This window comes from Chiloscyllium plagiosum, unplaced genomic scaffold, assembly GCF_037043375.1.
Source record: "Chiloscyllium plagiosum isolate Xiang-an unplaced genomic scaffold, Cpla_swu_hap1 HiC_scaffold_5, whole genome shotgun sequence".
In the NCBI taxonomy this organism is placed as follows: domain Eukaryota; kingdom Metazoa; phylum Chordata; class Chondrichthyes; order Orectolobiformes; family Hemiscylliidae; genus Chiloscyllium; species Chiloscyllium plagiosum.
In genome coordinates, this window is record NW_028270143.1 from 54,832,989 (window position 1) to 54,852,713 (window position 19,725).

The window sequence follows — 19,725 nt, forward strand, 5'->3', positions numbered from 1 at the left end:
GAACCCACAATGACAGTTAGCTCCTTAATTGCAGCAGGCTGATTCCAGGGCCTGCTCACTTCCCTATCCTCAGGAAAATGGGCCAGGATATAAATGGCATTAGAATTTCCAGTCATGTACCTTAAATGGTCATTTTTTTTCTCTGTTCAGTTTCTACTCCTGTTCAGTTGAAAATGGGAAACTTCAACAGCAAATTTCCAGAAATTCCTACAACATGGAAGTCTGCTCGCTTACAAGTTTTCAGAGTCCTGCCAAACCAGACTGTAACACAAATAATAAACTAAATCAAATATCCTTCTGAATCCTATTCCAATTCAGGCTAAAGTCACTATTCTCACTATGCTGACTTCTCACTTTTAAAAAAGTGAGTGATAATCTATTTAAATTCTTTCAATCAACATTGGTAGTTTGCACACAATATACCCAGCTGGTTTGCAGGTTCATGATCAGTGTCTCAGACTAAAACTTCTGCACAGTCCAAACCAATTTCACTACCAACACTCAGCAAAAACACAATAAAAAGTCAAAATAGAAATTTCAGCTCATCAAATCCTTGCTAACAGAGCCTAATGAGATCTCTACAAGAGCCTTTCTAATACCTCCTCCTAGGAATTCATTTGGATCTCAGAGATGAGCACATTCCAGTAAACTGAGTAAATTTTGCAGTTTAAACTACTTACTGAAAATAACTTAGCATAATCAGACAGCCTCAGTAACAGCACTATACTTGCAGCATAATCACCCGCTCCCTGTGAACTTAAATTTGCTTTCATGCCTCCTATTAGCAAAGACTCAACTTTATAATTCATTCAAACAAACCTCTCAAAAGGCATATTTCTTTTTATTCCCCACATGTACATTACTGTCACTAGCAAGACTAGTATTTGTTCGCCAGCTCCAAACGTTCTTCAGAATGCAGTGCTGAGTTGCCTTCTTGAACTGCTGCAGTACATTTGAAGTAGGTATATTCACCATTGTGTTATGGAATTATCGGATTTTTGATCCAGAGGCAGTGGGGAGTGACAATATAATTTCAGGTCAGCATGAACTTGGGCAGAGAAACTTGCAGTTGGCAAAACTCCCATGCATCAACTACCTCATCTGTCTAGATTATGCAAGTCTCAGATTCTGAAGACATTGTCAAAGGAGGGTTGTCAACTTGCTGCAATGCATCTTATAGATGCTACACACTGCTGTTGCTATGGGTCAGTGACACTTGCAACCATCTTAGGGCAGAAGTGCCAATTGGATAATCAAATGTTGCCTCCTCCTGAGCATTACAAGTAACAGTATACAGCCAATTTGATTCACTCCATGCTATATCATGATATAGCTAAAGGCACAAAACACTGTATGGCTATGGGTCCTGTTAACATCCTAGCAACTGTTTCAAAATGAGCTGTGATGCAAGCCAAGCCATTCCAGCACAGCTATACTACAAACATTCCCCTGGCAATGTGGAAAATTGTCTACATATATCCTTGCCGCAATAAGCCGGCCAAGTCCAATCAGGTCAATTATCACTCCATCAATCTACTCCGAATCATAAGCAAAACAACTGTTGGGTGTTAGCAGTGCTATTGAGTGAGCTTGCACAGCAACAAACTGACAACTGACACTCATGTTGGGATCTGCTCAAGTGCCACTCAGCTCCTGACTTCATGATGGTCTTAGTCCAAGCATGGACAATAAAGCTTAACTCCAGAGGTGAAGAAAGAGACTAATGCAGCACATGACCCAGTATAGCATCAAGAATTAGGGCAGAAGATTCTTCACAGGTTGGAGAGTTAGCTAGAACAAAGACTGCTGTGGCTGTTGGAGGTCAATCATTCAGTTCTGTAATATCATTGCAGGAGATTCTCAGGTGGATACTTTCTTTCTGTTCGGAGATGCTATTATATGCTTCTGAAGCAGGTGAGACCCGAACCTGAATACCCTGGCTCAGAGGTAAGGACACTATCACTGCACCACAAGTCGTCCATTATTCTCAGGATAGTGCCTTAGGCTCAACAATTTTCAGCTGTGATGATCTTCTCTCCGCAAGGTCAGAAATAGGATTTTTCACTGATTATTGCATAATGCTCAATACCATTTGTGATTCCTCAGAATCTACGGTTATGTGTTCAAAAGCAGCAAGACATGGACAATATCCAGATATTGACTGATACCCGAGAAGTGACATTCACATCATACATGTACCAGGCAATGACCACACGAGAGAATCTAAACAGCTTCCTTCAGCATTCAATGATGTTACAATCACAGAATCCTCCACTGTCAACATCCTGAGGCTATGACTGACAAGAAACTGAACTGGACCAGCAGTATAAACAACTGTGGCTATCAGAGCAGATCAGAGGCTGGGAATTCTGCAGCAAGTAGCTCACCTCCTAACTTCCTAAAGCCTGTCCACCATCTACAAGGTACAAATTAGAAGTGTGATATAACACTCTCTACTTGTCTGGATGAATGTAGTGCCAATAACGCTGGCAGCTCCAAGACAAACAAACCTACTTGACTAGCATGTCTTCCACCTAATTCACGACAAATTCCTTCCACCACTGATGCACCACTGGCAGCAATGCATACCATCTATAAGATGCATGCAGCAACTCACCACAGCTTCTTCAATAGTACCTTCCAAACTCATGACTTTTACCAACTAGAAGGACAAGAGCAATGTGATAACACATTCAGTGACCTGAGAAACAGGAGGCTCCAGTTATGTCTTTTAAAAAAATTCCAGTGCCAAGAATAACAAATGTAAATGTTCAAATGTAGAGTTCATATACTTAAGAATGCATTAAAAATGATCTTTGTTCATTATCATTGAAAGGAAAAATCCTCCCAAAATTTATTGTAAGTTGTTGAGTCTGTAGTGCTGTGTTATTCCCACCAGTCCTTCTATCTCAAGTGGAACTGCCTGCCACAGCATAGGCAAACTAAAATATCTGGATTTCAACTTGCCAATGGTTCACAATCTTAAACTTTTGTTCCATTAAAAAAGATTACAGGTCAATGGCTTCTTAAAGCTCTTTCTTCTATGAAAGGGAATCTATTCAAAGGATAGAAATTAGTTTTTGAGGGTGAAAGGATTGTGGGCATCTGCAGGATTGTATATTTCACAAACTGTAATGAAAATGTGTTTTGAGACCTGGCAAATACTTAAACTGATTTTGTTTACCATGTTTGAATATGTTAGCAAGCTTAATATCACATTGACTATTTTCCACAGAATAATTTTCTTGAACCTACTTAAGATTAGGTGATTATTTTCTTGAACTGGGGCATGTGGCCAACATGCTTTATTTTTGGTCTCTTTCGGTTTGATACCTGACCATGTCTACACCTTCAAGGGAACCTTCTTATATGTAATGCGTGCACAATACATTTCTGATTGTTGCACAGTTGTGCACTTATGCAGCTTAGCAGAATGTTTGTTAGGGCACTAAAATGACAAGAACTTACCGGCTCTCACGGTGAAAATTGTTTTATTTTGTGTGGTATGTATTTGTCTTGCTCCCACTGGGGGACCGAAATTCTACACTGTATTTAGCAACAAAATTGTCAAAAGATAACTGTCACAATGGGATTTATGTTCTCGATGGTCATTTCGGAGGTTTAAAATGCCAACCTGTACAGGGAGACAGAAAAGGTGACTAACTTCAAATTTTACTGTGAATTTTGAATGCAAGGGTGCTCCAAGCAGCATTAAAGCCTAAAATTTGGAGAGTTTTGCTCATTTCAATTTCAAGACTGATGTTGCATTCTCCTAGCTATCCAAAGCTCCAAACAAATCTTGAGGTGAAGCAGTGATTTATTTGCATTCCTTTCAATCTATTCAATTGTATTCAATGCTCCAAATGTGGTCTCCTCTACACTGGCAAGATTAAACACTGACTGACTGATCACTTTACAGACCACTTCCCCTCTGTCCACAGGAATGACCCTGACCTTCCAGTTGCTTACCATGTCAGTTCACCATCTTTCTCTCCAGGTAATACTTCTGTCCTTGGTCTGCTATTGTATTCTAACAAAGTCGAAGGTAAACTGGAAGAATTGCAACTCATTTCCCACTTAGGCACTTTAAAGCCTTCAAGGACAACATTCAGTTCAATAACTTCAAACCATATACTCTGTCCTCCATTTTGATTGCATTCTCTCCCCAAACCCCCAATTTATAATTTAAATGGGTTTGCGCTCAGCAAATCCGACCTATTTTCTGCTATTAATACTTATTCTTCATTGATTATACTTCTGCATTACCAACAACACTCCCGTTGCCTTTTGCTTAGAGCACACTCACCATTTGTACCACTTTTTTGTCTTTCACTCTTTATTGATAGCATAAAAACAATTTTTCTTGTCTTCGTCAGTATCAAAGAAAGTTCAAGTTGGACATGAAACGTTGACTCTGTTTCAGCCTCCACAGATGCTAGCCATGATATGGAGGTGTCAGAGTTGGACTGGGGTGGACAATGAAAAAAATCACATAACACTGAGTTATAGTCCAACAGGTTTATTTGAAACTGCAAGCATTCAGAGCCCACGCTCCTTCCTCAGGCAGCTGAATTCAAAATTCAGGAAGTATATGATTGCACTGAAGGGGGAGCAGAGAGGTTTCGCCAATTGGTGCCTAGGTTGCAGTACTTTAGCATGAAGTGTGTCAATAGGCTCAGGTTGTTTTCTTTAGAGCAGAGCAGGCTGAGGGGAGAACCTGACTGAGGTACATAAGATTATGAGTAGCATGGACAGGGTGGATAGGAAGTAGCAGTTCCCCTTACTTTAATTGAAGGATTAATAACAAGGGGACATAATATTAAGGTGAAGTCAGTTTGAGGAAAGTTTTTGTTCACTCAAAGGGAGGTAGGAATCGGGAATGCACTGCCTGGGAAGACGGTAGAGGTAGGAAACTTCAATCTTTAAAACATGTACTTAGACGAGCACTTGAAATGCTCAATCTATGGGCCAAGCACTGAAAAATGGGATTAGTGTAGATAAGAGAAAGTGAAGACTGCAGATGCTGGAGATCAGAGTCGAGAATGTGTTGCTGGTAAAGCACAGGTCAGGCAGTATCTGAGGAGCAGGAGGATCGATGTTTTGGGTCGGAGCCCTTCCTGATGAAGGGCTCCAGCCTGAAACGTTGATTCTCCATTAGTGTAGATAGGTCAGTATCAATCAGCCTCTTCTGTGCCCTAGGCCAATGACCTCACACCCACTCCATCTCTGCTACTGCTCTACCTCCAACAATGCACATGCTCTACCATCCTTACAATTCTTGAAAAAGCACAGGTCAGGCAGCATCTGCAGGAGCAGGAGAATCGACATTTCGGGCTAAGCCCTTTATCAGTGGCATTCTTACCACTGCCTATATCTTCCCCACACACCTTCAGTCATCCCAATCCTTTTCAGTAATTATCTGTATGCATTCTGTGCTGCTGACTCACTTCCTTGGGAGACTTGCCCATCTGCACCAACAGTAATAGCTGTGCCACCCACTTCCACCTCCCATGATGCATGCCACTCCCTCATTCCACGAGGAAAACACAATAGGGCAGAAAATGTCAAGATGGATGTTAGACACTGGAGCCCAGTTTCCAACATGGAGGTTGTTCACAGCACAAAGTGAATTGAATCTGTCAGGTAGCCACTCTAGTTTCCTTGTCAGATTTCCTGATATCAAACTTATCTGGCAAGTTTGGCAAAATGTGAGGTTTAATAATTATGAGCTGAGTTGGGATTATAATACGATGTTTAACAGACAATAATCCCTGTGTATTAGCAACTCATCGCTGCCTAACAAGAATCTTGTTAAAAGCATGGAAGATGAAGTGAGCTGATTTCAACATTGACAGACCTTGCCACACTCATTGCCCAATCCTTTCACAGCCTACGTTGCTCAAACCAAAGAAAGATTCTGCCCATGGTCTCACCAACACTTTGGGTAACAAAAGCATAATAGCCTGACTATTGTCAAATCCTATTGGCCCTCCTGATTATGTGCTGAACATCAATATTTTGAGTGTCATTTATTAAAACACTTAACTACCTTTGCACTTCACATTTCCAGTCAGTTTCCCATTAGGCAATGTTCTACTTTCTCATTAGAGACCTAAAAATAAAAGAATCAGGGTCCCAAAGTGTGACTGGAAGTCTGTTTTAAAACTATCAGCATCAGCTAAGTTTGAGGATTTGGTCTTCAGCAAGTAAATACTTTTTAAGAACACTCCATGCAAACAGAGAGAAACGTGGCTCTTTCAAGCAAACCATTGGTGGTCCTTCTGAATGGCAGCTCTCCATATTGTAATGATTAACTCAACATGTCCTCCTGTACCACCCTTGCAAATAATATTGGTTAAACCTACCATCAAACTAACTATGATTTACATGATCAAGTTCAAAAACAGTAAATTAATTTGTTAAAATAAGAAATAATATCAAAAATGTGTGCTGTAAAAAAATGCTGCCAGTTTAATAAATATATTCCAATAATGGTTTGATAGACCTATGAATTGCTATTAACTTCTGCCTTCTACATCAAATATGCATATTTCTTGACCTTGTAGCTCTGAATTTGCACTTTAAAATGATAATTTAATAACCTTTCAATGACATTCAAATGGAATGTGTGGTCCATCTTGAATGCAATCATTTTTGAAAAGAAAATTATGCATTTCCACAAGGCGAGAACACTTTGTGGAAATTTGGTGAGAATGAGTAATTGCTTCAAATTCAAATTGCTGAGATCATTTGCATTTTAACAGGTCTACAGACTTCAAATCCCTCAAATGAACAACAGCAGTTTACCCATCTCCACAAGATGCAGTCATACCAGTGCACATGCACTCACATGAAAGTATCACACACACCAAGCTGCACTGAGGCTCTCACAACATGCAACTTGGTAGTGTGCAATGCCTCCACCAGAGCAAGCAGAATGGGAAGTGAAGAATGGTAAGTATGATCTACTCAGTGACTGGGATACAAAACTGCATGCTAAAGGAAGAAGGATGGTCAAATGGAACTTCATGCTCATGCAGTGTTTCTAAGTCTAGATGTTAGTTCTGTTACTAGAAACATTTCAGCACAGTACACATGCACAAAAGCATATCTAACATAATGTAACCAAATGCCAATTTGCAGTTTTGTGAATGGTTTGAAAATAAAGAAGCCTTAACTGATATTTAATTCAAAGTCAGAAAAAAACATATAGAACATAGAAAAGTACAGCACAGAACAGGCCCTTAGGCCCACGATGTTGTGCCGAGGTTTAATCCTAAGGTAAAATATAATAACTGACACATCCCTCAACTCACTGCTATCCATGTGCAAGTCCAACAGTCACTTAAATGTCCCTAATGACTCTGCTTCCACCACTGGCAATGCATTCCATGCATTCACAACTCTCTACATAAAGAACCTACCTCTGACGTCTCCTCTATACCTTTCTCCTAATATCTTAAAACTATGACCCCTTGTACCAGTCAATTCTGCCCTGGGGAAATGTCTCTGGCTATTGACGCTATCAATTCCACTCATTATCTTGTATACCTTGATCAGGTCTCCTCTCTTCCTCCTCATCACCAGAGAGGAAAGTCCGAGCTTATTCAACCTTTTGTCATAAAGCAAGCCCTCCAGTCCAGGCAACATCCTCGTAAACTTTCTCTGCACCCTCTCCAAAGCCTTTGTATCTTTCCTATAGTAGGGCAACCAGAACTGGACACAATATTCCAAGTCTGGTCTCACCAGGGACTTGTAGAGCGGTAGCAAAACCTCACGGCTCTAAAACTCGATCCCCCTGTCATTGAAAGCCATAACACCATATGCTTTCTTAACAACCCTATCCATTTGGGTGACAACTTTGAGGGATCTATGTACTTGCACACCCAGATCCCTCTGTTCCTCCACACTGCCAAGAATCCTGTCTTTAATCCTATATTCAGCATTCGAGTTCGACCTTCCAAAATGAATCACTTCGCAGTTATCCAGGTTGAACTCCATCTGCCATTTCTCAGCCCAGTTCTGCATCTTAACTATATTGTGCTGCAGCCTGCAATTAGCCCTCGATACAATCAATGGCACCTCCAACCTTTGTGTCATCTAAGTAATGACTGCTGATGAACCAAATAGTTAGAGTTTTTTTTGAGAGAAAAGACAAATTTAAGTCTATCTAATCCCAGTTTAATAACATAAAATTGCTGATTTGTGTGAGCCTACCGTATAGCTTCTTCGACAGACTGACCCACAATATTGGAGGAAGGTCCTGGCTGGGAAAGGGGTGTCAGACTGATTACCCATTTCACAGGTTTGTAATACTCATCATTGGAACTTAGGAGGTAGAAGAGTGTAGTTAAGAAAATGACCTACAGGAAATAAAAACCAGAATTAAGCCACATCAGAGCATTAGATAAAACAATTCTTGAACTAGCTCAGTATTAAAGTTGTAGTTTGTATTGAACAATTAAAACAATGTAAGTAGAAGATAAATTACTACAAATCATTTCTCATGTATGTTTGGGCCATTAGCTCAATTAGTGTTTAAGAAATGAGGAATTATTTTGGGATTCAACTATAATAGATTTCTCCTATTGCTACTTTCAATGAAGTATAAATTAAAAAAATTACAGTTTTGTGGTTCCTTATATTTGTGATTTCCTTTTTAAGGCAGTAAAAATATGGACAAATTACCCAAATCATACTTGCATCCAAAAAATTAATTATTCCCAAACCTCCTGAAACCTTACATTTCCCTGGATTTGGGAGTTTCTCTAGATCTTTTACATTGAAAGTACAGATGCAGATATGGCAAACTGCAAAGAGTAGAGGGACTAGAAAAAAAAGGTACAAGAATGAAGGATTTGATGGCATTTGTGGCTGTAACAATGTGGCAGAGTTGAGGTTAAATTTAAAATCTGAAAGCATTGCAATGCATCAGGTTGGGCAAGTCACATCTCAATCTACACAAAAAAAATGGTTAGAATTGCCTATTACACAAGTCGTCCACTTTATTGAATTCTACAATCTATTCAAAACATTAGTGAATAGATATCCTAAGTTAGGGGTTTGCATCTCCTGAGCAATAAAAAGGGGTAAAATATGAGTTCAAGGCATTGAACATCCACCTCTAGAATATCCCATACTATCATTCTTCTCTATCATTTATTCCTTAATGGGCATAATCAGCAAGACCAACATTTGCTGCCACCCCTAACTGCTCGAGAACAGTTAAGAGTCAACCACATTGCTGAGAGCATGACGTCTTTCTGCTACTGAAATCCTCATATGTGCCTGAGTAACCTTCAGACTTGGTTATTTTAATGCCCTCTGATTGAGTTGCTCATTCTCCATTTGCAATGGTAAAAGCAGCTCAGGAGCTACATTACTTATTTTAAGTTGAGTTTCTTAGATTCCTTTCTCGGTGATACACTAAATCCTCATTAAAGCAGGGAACAGGGGTACAGACCTGCTGCAAATAACAAATAAAATGTGATACCACTATAACTAACTATAACAAAGGCCTGTACAATCTGTCAGGACTGGGCAGTTGGGAAATTCAGGTCTGGGGCTGATCTTGCAAGTAGGCAGATCCATGGATAGCAAATCTGCATATAAACATGAAGTATTTTATACATAAAGACCATTGGAATTTTTATATTAATACTGAAATTATCCTACAACATTGAATAATGTATATCTTATAATGTAGTTCAACATTAAACTCCTTACCAATGAAAGAGCAAAGTTGAGAAGTGCTGTACCACTGTGGAACAGAACTGTCAATAAGGTGGTTGCAGTCGTGAACAACAAACTCACATTTCGGCTCATCACAATCCACAGAGACTCCAATATCTAAGAAAATATACATACAAAAGATCAGAAGTATTCTGCAGTCATGCCTTTGCCAAAGGGGTAGTTACCAAGGTCCCAACCGCTGAGGGCAATAAAATCAGACATGTATGGCAGTCAGAGGATATTACTCACAATATATGGAGGATGGATTAAGACAAATTTTGCTGAGCATAATCAATAGACATTGGAAAATCTCAAACATCAGCAAATATTTCAGACAATGTTCAAATCAGCAGTCCTATCAATCACACAAAGTTTCTTCTTCCTTCTAGATAACCACCTTTATTCATGAAGAATTCAAGAAAGAGAAAGGCTAAAACCTGTTAGAAGCAAAAAGGTGGACCCAAAGCAGGAACTGAATTAATATCCAGGTCAAACATGCAAGTTTTTAGGTTTATGAAATTAGGGAACAAGCTTACAGAATGGGAGGAGTGGTCCATCAAGCCTGTTCCATCATTTAATAAAATTATGGCTAAACCTTCCTGTCAGCTCTCTATACCTCTCAATTTCCTCATACACCAAACATCTGTTCATCCCAGTCTTAAATGTTTTCAAAGTGGTCTCCACAAACCTTAGGAACAGAGAATTCAGAAGTTTTACAACCCTTTTGTGTGAAGAAATTTCATTTTGGGCCATCATCCTGGGATTGCCCCCATATTTTAGATTCCATGACTAGTAGAAACATGTCTCAGCATTCAACATAAATGCACTTTCAGAATCTTATTTCAAAGCGATCGTCTTTCGTTCTATTAAACTCCAGAGACTAAATATCCTACTTACCCAACCTCTTACTGTATGACAACTCTCAGCCTTAGGACTAATTTAGGCAAGTTTTGTTGTACAACCTCCAAGGCAAAAATATATTTTCTTAAACATGGAGACCAAAACTGACCATACTACTTCAAATCTCACCAAAACTCTTTACAATTGTAAGACTTCTTTATTCCCCTGTTCCAAGTCCCTTGCAAGGAGGGTAACAGGCTATTTGCTTTCCTGATTGCTTGCTACTTTGCATGTTAATTTACTGCATACCACAAGCACACAAATAGTTTTGAATATAATACTTGCAAGTTTTACATCTTTTTCATTAAATGTTTTTATATCCTTAGAACCAAAGTGAGCAATTTTACTTACCCCATCTGTGTCTTTTTGCCCATTCACTTAAACCGTTGAGATTATTGTCCTCCCCACAGTTTACAATGCCACCAAAGTTTGCAGCATCAACAAACATGGATACATTACTGGTTCTTCATTTCAATCATTCATTTAGTCTCTGCAGTTTATTAGAACGAAAGATGATCACTTTGAAATAAGATTCTGAAAGTGCATTTATGTTGGATGCTGAGACATGTTTCTACTAGTCATGGAATCTAAAATATGGGGGCAATCCCAGGATGATGGGCCAATCATTTAAGACTCAAACAAAGTGAAATTTCTTCACACAAAAGGGTTGTGAAACTTCTGAATTCTCTGACCCTGAGGTTTGTGGAGACCACTTTGAATACATTTAAAACTGGGATGAACAGATGTTTGGTGTAAGTCTCCCAAGGATCCATCCTAGGTCCACAAGTGCCTCAGGGACAGTAAAGCTCTCAGCATGGCTTTGTCACCTCCAGATTTGACTAGGTCAATATTCTGCTGGCTGGCTGTCTATTCTCCATGAGCTATAAAGCTTTGAGAGTTTATTTCAAATAGCTGCTAGAATCTAGCTAGCACCAATATCTTGGCTTCAGTCTTCACAATGCCAAGCTTGTAAAAAGTTCATACTCAACCAGGGCTATTTGCCGTGCAAGTGGCATAACAACAGGAAAGAATTCAAAAATGATGTATTGCAAGGTACCACGTAGAAGCTGATCTTATGCTTGAAGGTAACCTTATTGAGATAATCTCTCTTCCAGCAAGGATGTGAATAGATAGAAACTTTTGCAGCTATGACTATTAAATCCACCTAAAGACACTTTTCATTCAAAGTATATAATGATCAAGGAGAATATTGTATGTCTACCTCGGCTTGCTGTTTTAATCTACAATATGCACCTTGTCGCACAGAATTATCTGGAAGTCCCATGTTCTGAGGAAGCATCACCGGACACAAAACATTAACTCTTTCTCTTCACAGCTGCTGCCAGACCTGCTGAGCTTTTCCAGCAACTTCTGTTTTTGTTTCAGTATGAGGAGTTATGAATAGTGCTGAACATTGTGCAGTCATTGGCGAATATCCCCATTTCTGACCTTATGATGGAGGGAAGGTCAGTGATGATGCACCTGATGTTTGGACCATGGACACCTCCTGGAGGAACTGTTGCAGGAATGTCTTGCAGCTGAGATGATTGACTACTACTCACTAAAACTATCCCACCTATCTTACCATTGACTCCAGTTTTGCTGGAGTCCCCTGATGCCACACAGTCACATGTGGCCTTGATGTCAACAGTAGTCACTCTCACCTCACCTTGAATTCAACTCTTGTCCAAGCCTGTTATGAGGTTAGGAGCTGAGTAGCCTAACGGACCCAAACTGAGCAATGTGCAGGTTATTGTTAAGCAAGCACTGATAGATAGCATTGTTGATGACACCTTCCAGGAATATACAATTCCTTCATTTTGCACAGTCACTATCTCTATTCAGCACAGCATTGACAACTATTTCATAGTATTTCTGGCTTACCATCACAGCTTGTTCAGAGTGCAACTAATCAAGTATAAATATTACAGAGGTAATAATGCAGGAAGTCAGCATAACTTTGAACATTTTCGCTAGAAGAAAGTTAAGGTAGAGGGGAAATTCCTTCTATTCTAAATTATACCATAATCCAACTTCAGGTACTTCTACAGCAGTATTCTTTTCATACTACAAACATATAATTGAAAAAAAAAAGAACTCAACCATAAGTAAAAATGATTTTCATTTCAGCAGTTAGGGCTGGAGAGAAAACTAAGTCACAGAAGTGAAACTACAAAGTGCAGACGATTTAAAGAGTCATAGAGACGTACAGCATAGAAACAGACCCTTCGGTCCAACCCATCCATGCCGACCAGATATCCCAACCCAATCTAGTCCCAGCATACGGCCCATATCCCTCCAAACCCTTCCTATTCATTTACCGATCCTGGTGCCTTTTAAATGTTGCAATTGTATCAGCCTCCACCACTTCCTCTGGCAGCTCATTCCATACACATACCATCCTCTGCGTGAAAAGCTGCCCCTTAGCTCTCTTTTATATCTTTTCCCTCTCATCCTAAACCTATGCCCTCTAGTTCCTGATAGGAAGGAGACCAGGACTGCACGCAATATTCCAACAGTGGCTTAACTAATATCCTGGACAGCTGCAACATGACCTCCCAACTCCTGTACTCAATACTCTAACCAATAAAGGAAAGCATACCACACGCCTTCTTCACTATCCTATCTACCTGTGACTCTACTTTCATGGAGCTATGAACCTGCATTCCAAGGTCTCTTTGTTCAGCAACACTCCCTAGGATCTTACCATTAAGTGCTAAGATTTACTTTCCCAAAATGCAGTACCTCACATTTATCTGAATTAAACTCCATCTGCCACTTCTCAGCCCATTGGCCCATCTGGTCAAGATCCTGTTGTAATTTGAGGTAACCTTCTTTGCTGTCCACTACACCTCCAATTTTGGTGTCATCTGCAAACTTACTAATTGTACCTCTTATGCTCACATCCAAATCATTTATGTAAATGACAAAAATAACTTCCTGTGCCTACAGCGCTAGAGTGGATCGAAGGGCTAATAGACCCCTGATGGGTTGTTAATCTGATTAAGTTTACTATGTAGTTCATTCTGCTCAACATGAAGCAAACTCATCTTTTCTTTCAGGATTAATTTCAATTATCAGATGTTTCACTGCAAGTCTGATTCTAATAGTGGCTTGTGCCCAGAAATAAGTGTAGATATGAAAAACAAACTGCTGACTCAGGACTGTGATGTGTGATAATGCATGTCAATTACAGCCAGACATTTTCCAGTGCTGGACATTCACCTTTAACTCCAAAATGTTGCCTAGCTGAGGTATATATGCCTTGGCTGTCTGCTTCAGACTCCTAATCTCAGTTTAGCTAGGTGTAAGCCTAACGCTCAGTAATTGTGGGCACTCCTCAGAATGAATACTCTGTCAGTTGACAGAGAAGGAAATGAGGTAGAGAGTGCCTTGACATCAGTCCCATCTCACTTGCATCAGTTTTTCACTTTGACATTGCTCATAAGAATATCCTTCTGCATTATCTTTCTGCTTTACTCCTTCCCTCACTCAGCAACACCAAGAAATCCTTGAGCAACATGTGGGGACAGAGGCTTCACATTGCTTTTCCCTCTGATCTGCACTGAAAATTCCCTTCTCAAATAGAAGTGAGGGGGTGGCATTGAAAACAAAAATGTTGTTGGTTCAAAAAAGTTATTTTTTGTATGTATAATTTTCCATTCACATTTCACAAAACCATACTGCACTCTGTGCCTGGATTGCACTTTGATCAGAAAGTACAAATGAAGCTGGTCAGGTTAAATCATGTCTAGTGTTTTTTTCTCCTAGACGGAACACACTGGAATGCAGTCTGATTGTTTTAAAAAGCTGCCAAAAACAGAAAAGCTATTTAGCCACAGCTAGTACATTTTGAAAAAAAGAAAACCTACCAAAGGATTCAAACTCAAGTTTAGAGTCAAGTACATTAATATGAAGCTAAATAAAGTCAATTTATTAAATATTTAGCCAGAAATGTAACAAAAATGCTTCATCACAGGAAAACTGCACACAACTACTTCTAATTCCAACAAATATCAATAGCAGCTTTCAAATATTCAGAGGATCACAAATAGATTCAACTCAAGTTGGCACGATGCAACTGCAAAGAATTGTATATCACCCTTCAGGAGAGGAGATGTAACATATTCCAGGCTAATAATACTCACTACTCTGAGGGAAATGGCTCACAGAAAAGTCTGGTTCTCAGTTTGAGGCGCCAAAACTTTTACTAATAAAATGTGGTTGTTAAATGCAAATTAGTTACGTCATCTGCATGCTTTACTAGAATGTTAAGGCATTTTAGACCTTTAATTCACAGTCCAGGTAATGGGCAATCTAATCTGTGCTTTATAGGAATCTGTTGCTTTGCCATTTAAGCATGTTATTACAATATATTTTATAAATTGGAAGGCATGTTATTCCCATGTAGCGCTCATGGATAGATAGAATGTTCAGAAATAAAACTAGGCAAGACTTTGATTGTCCAGAGTATTGTAAGTAATTGTGGTCCCAGCACCGAACTCTGACATTCCACTAGTTACATGTCCCCATCTTTTATTAGCTAGTCAATTCTCTATACCTGGTAACAACCATCTGCAATACTATGGGGTCTTTGAACTACGTAGCCTTACATATGGCACCTTAGTGAACTCATCTCTTCCTCAAAGTTACTTACTCTCTTAGAAAGTAACTTCCCCACTTAATTTTTTAATCTTCTGTATTTTAGGAAGTGGAACTAGGTGGATCTAATTTATTATGAGATCCTTGATTGGGGTTAACCTGGGTCAATCAGGGAGCCCTGGCTGACCAATATAAACAAGATATTCAGAATCTCTTCACTTCAGGGATTGGCTCTGAGCTGGCTGGCTGCAGCCAGTGCACTATACACATGTAGATAAAGGGTGACAGTGATGGGATACCAGCCTCTGTGCAGCTATTCATGTATTTATATTTTTTACCTGCTGAGATACAATAATTCACCTGTAGAGTAAAATTATTACTAACCAAACATAATAAAGCCATTAGAACAAATGTTTTAATTCCAAAGTGAAATTGGAGATCAGCAAGAAGCAGTTCCTTAAGAGTTGATGCTAATCACAACAAGAAAACATTACCGTCCATCTCCATTATGTGCTGCACCCTACTGGTGTGAGTGAATCCAAATGTGGTACAAGACAATTTTTAAGAGCTACACAAGCAGGGATCAGAGGTTTCCAAGGACCGTGAAAAATCATGCTTTGTTGAAAGTTTTAGAGTTTTAAGTTTTGACTTTTAGACTCTTAGACTGGGGATAAAAGGGAGGGGAAAATTTAAGATAAAAGAAGATAATTAATCTTATTGACAATCCAAAATTGCAACTTGCATGAAAACATACTTTTATAACAGTTTCATACTCGAGGTGGGAGAAAGTAACTGCAATAACCCAGATCAATAACAGCAACAGCAGTGAATGCTCAGATGTTCACTGCTATTACATAATGGGACCCGGAGAAGGTCTCAACCTCCCTAAATGTGGTATTTACCTAGAAGAATTGAACTCTTGAATTAGCAGAATTAAGCTTACAGGCCTCTAGGGGGAAAAAAACTCCCCAAAACTGATGTTGATTTTGGTTATTTACGACTCGATGCTCTACACTTGCAAAGATTTTTATTGAATCTTCCAGCTGCCATTAAACACAGATGTAGGACCTTGATTAGCAGTCGTAGCTGGATTCGGAAGTACTTAAAAACCCTGCCAACCAGGTTAAAAGATTTAAAAACCGTAACCCTGGTCCCTTCAGCCCTGATGCTGTTCCACCCTTCTTAATCTAATATAATTATATCTTTCTTGCTCAGGTTTATGTAATTTCATCTTAAATGCTACAATATGGATTACTTCATTTAGACTCCTACATTTTAAGCACTCTTTGAATACAGACATTTTTCTTAAACTCCCTACTGGGTATATTAATGATTTGATTTATTACTATCACGTGTACTGAGGTACTGTTAACAAGTGTTGTCTTGTGTACTTTGCAGGCAGATTGCAGTATTCAAGTGCATCTGGGTAACAGAACAGAGTGCATGATACAAACGTTACAACCACAAAGGTACAGAGAGAGAGAGACAGAGAGAGACAGAGAGAGACAGAGAGAGACAGATAAGAGGTCCATTCAAAAGTCTAGTAACAGCGAGGCAGAAGCTGTTCTTCAACCCGAGTGCATATATATACAAACGTATATATCTTGTGGAGAAAGTGAGGACTGCAGATCAGAGCTGAAAATGTGTTGCTGGAAAAGTGCAGCAGGTCAGGCAGCATCCAAGGAACAGGAGAATCGACATTTCGGGCATAAGCCCTTCTTGTGCCCAACAAGAGAGGGATGAAGACATTATAACTGGGGGGGAAGGGGTCTTTAATTATGTTGGTTGCTTTCTCAATGCAACAGGATGAATACATGAAGTCAGTGGATAGGAGGCTGGTTTGCGTGATGGACTTGGCTGTATTCACAACTCTGTCATTTATTTTTGTCTTGGAAAGAGGACTTGCCATACCATACTGTGATGCATCCAAGTACAGATGCACCATAAAAAGCATCCTAAAAACTTGTAACCGCCCTTATGAATATGCTGAATTTCCTTAGCCTCCTCGGAAGTAGAAGTGTTGCTGTGCTTGTCAATGAGTGTGGATCAGGACAGATTGTTGGTGATAATCATTTCCAGAAACTTGATACTCTCGACCATCTTCACCTCAGCACCATTGATGCAGATGGGGGCATGACCTCCACTCAGCTTTCCGAAGTCCATAATCAGCTCCTTTGTTTTGCTGGCATTGGAGAGATTGTTGTCTTTACACTATACTGTTAAAAGTTCTATCTCCTTCCTGTTGCAAGTTCTAGTCTCTTCCACACAGAGGAACATCTTTAATTCTTGCTCTGCCTAACCTTGAACTAATATCTTTGCCTAGTTTCTCCACTTCCCCCATGCCCTCTCCAAACTTATTTGTCCATAAGACTCACCCCCTGTTCCATCTACCCTCTTCCCACTAACCTGATCTAACTCCCTGATTTTATCTTCAGGTTTGCTAACATTAACAACGGTAATTTTGCTTCAGGTTAAGCTTCCCAAATCCAGACTTTGACACCAATTTTGTATCTTCAACAAAATACTTCCTTTATTAAATATACAATAACTTTACCAGAGGAAAAAATTAAAAAGATAAGCTAATAAATATCTATACTTTAAACCAGAAACAAACTTTTTAGTCTCTATTCACAAAAGAGGCAGACATAAATAATTACACTATCAATGAAAGAAAAATAGCAAATACAGGCCAGATTGCTTCTATGGTTTTCATAATGCTTCACAGGTCTTTTTTATTCACTCTCAGGATGTGGACATCTCTGGAAAGGTCAGAATTTACGAAAGGACATTAGTGAATCTAGATGGGTTTCCCCGACAATCGACAACAGTTTCATGGTCATGATTAGATCCTTAATTCTAGATTCCTTACTGAATTCAATTTCCACCATCTGCCATGGCAGGATTTGAACAGGTTCCTAGAACATTAGCTGAGTTTCTGGATTAATAACCTAATGATAATACAACTAGGCCATTGCCTCCTTACTAATGTAGATGTGGACTCCTTGATTGCTTTTCTAGAGATGATCAAGGTTACTTTTTCAGTTCAGTCACATAAAGGCAGTAATATTTCTAATTCAACTTTCTGCTCTTTGGGCTTCCAAAAGCTGGAAAGTGAAATTTGGCAGGTAGCTTTCAAATATTCATGCTGTATTGTTAGCAGCCAAATATTTCTCCTCGGAAATCACAGGTTAAAAAGAAATTCAACTTTGGTCCTGCCCTGAGAACCTGAACATAATATAGCATGTCTTTTAGACCCGTTGGAACCAATTTCCAGGTACTGATCTGGTTAATAGCCAACTTCTGCTATCTGTTTAAACACAGTGCTCCTCCCGTGGTCACTGTGTCTATAGGAACCCTTTTAAATTAATAATCAACCTCAAATAACCTCCATTCCTGGCCTTACAAACAAACAAAAGCTTGTTCAGTCTGTTCTTCCCCTTTTACCACAAGCTGTTTCCCAAATGCCAAAAGTCATCTTTTGCTCACAATTTCTAGTTCACAGCTCCAAATCGCAACTGATAAAAAGAATAAAAATAAAAAGTAATGAAAATTTAGCAAGGATTTTGACACTCATAATACCTGACATGATTGTTACGAAGGTAACCTTCATCCTCTCAACCTTTTGGGAAAGCAAATCTTAGCATGACTTATAAGGTCTTAGGGAGTGTTGCTGAACAAAGAGACTTTGGACTGCAGGTTCACAGCTTCTTGAAAGTGGAGTCACAGGTAGATAGGATAGTGAAGGTGGTGTTTGGTATGCTTTCTTTTATTGGTCAGAGTACTAAGTACAGGAGTTGGGAGGTCATGTTGTGGCTGTATAGGACATTAGTTAGGCTACTGTTGGAATATTGCGTGCAATTCTGGTACCCTTCCTATTGGAAAAAGACGTTGTGAAACTTGAAAGGGTTCAGAAAAGATTTACAAGGATGTTGCCAGGGTTGGAGGATTTGAGCTATAAGGAGAGGCTAAACAGGCTGGGGCTGCTTTCCATGGAGCGTCGGAGGCTGAGGGGTGACCTTATAGAGGTTTACAAAATTATGAGGGATGTGGATAGGATAAATAGGCAAAGTCTTTTCCCTGGGGTCGGGGAGTCCAGAACTAAAAAGCATAGGTTTAGGGTGAGAGGGGAAAGATATAAAAGAGACCCAAGGGGCAACTTTTTCCACACAGAGGGTGGTATGTGTATGGAATGAGTTGCCAGAGGAAGTGGTGGAGGCTGGTACAATTGCAACATTTAAAAGGCATCTGGATGGGTATATGAATAGGAAAGGTTTGCAGGGATATGGGCAATGTGCAGGCAGGTGGGACTAGATTGGGTTGGGATATCTGGTTGGCGTGGATGGGTTGGACCGAAGGGTCTGCTTCCATGCTGTACATCTCTATGACTCTCTATGTTTGCTTTTGACAAGGTTGACCACATCTTTCTCCAAAACCTCTCCACTGTTATCCATTCACACAGAACTGCTCGCACCTCATCTAATTCTTACTTTT

General features: G+C 39.5%; 1 protein-coding gene across 3 annotated transcripts in view; it reads right to left on the reverse strand.

Annotated features, from left to right (window-relative positions):
* The window catches only part of tmem245 (transmembrane protein 245), a 120,326-nt gene that overhangs the window by 34,862 nt on the left and 65,739 nt on the right, over positions 1-19,725 (reverse strand). For all 3 annotated transcript variants that reach the window (XM_043690057.2, XM_087987175.1, XM_043690056.2), the window contains 2 exons: positions 9,727-9,849; positions 8,218-8,363 (listed from right to left, as the gene is read on the reverse strand). In XM_043690057.2, coding sequence (XP_043545992.2) covers positions 8,218-8,363; positions 9,727-9,849 — 269 coding nt within the window. The remainder of the gene's footprint in view (positions 1-8,217; positions 8,364-9,726; positions 9,850-19,725) is intronic.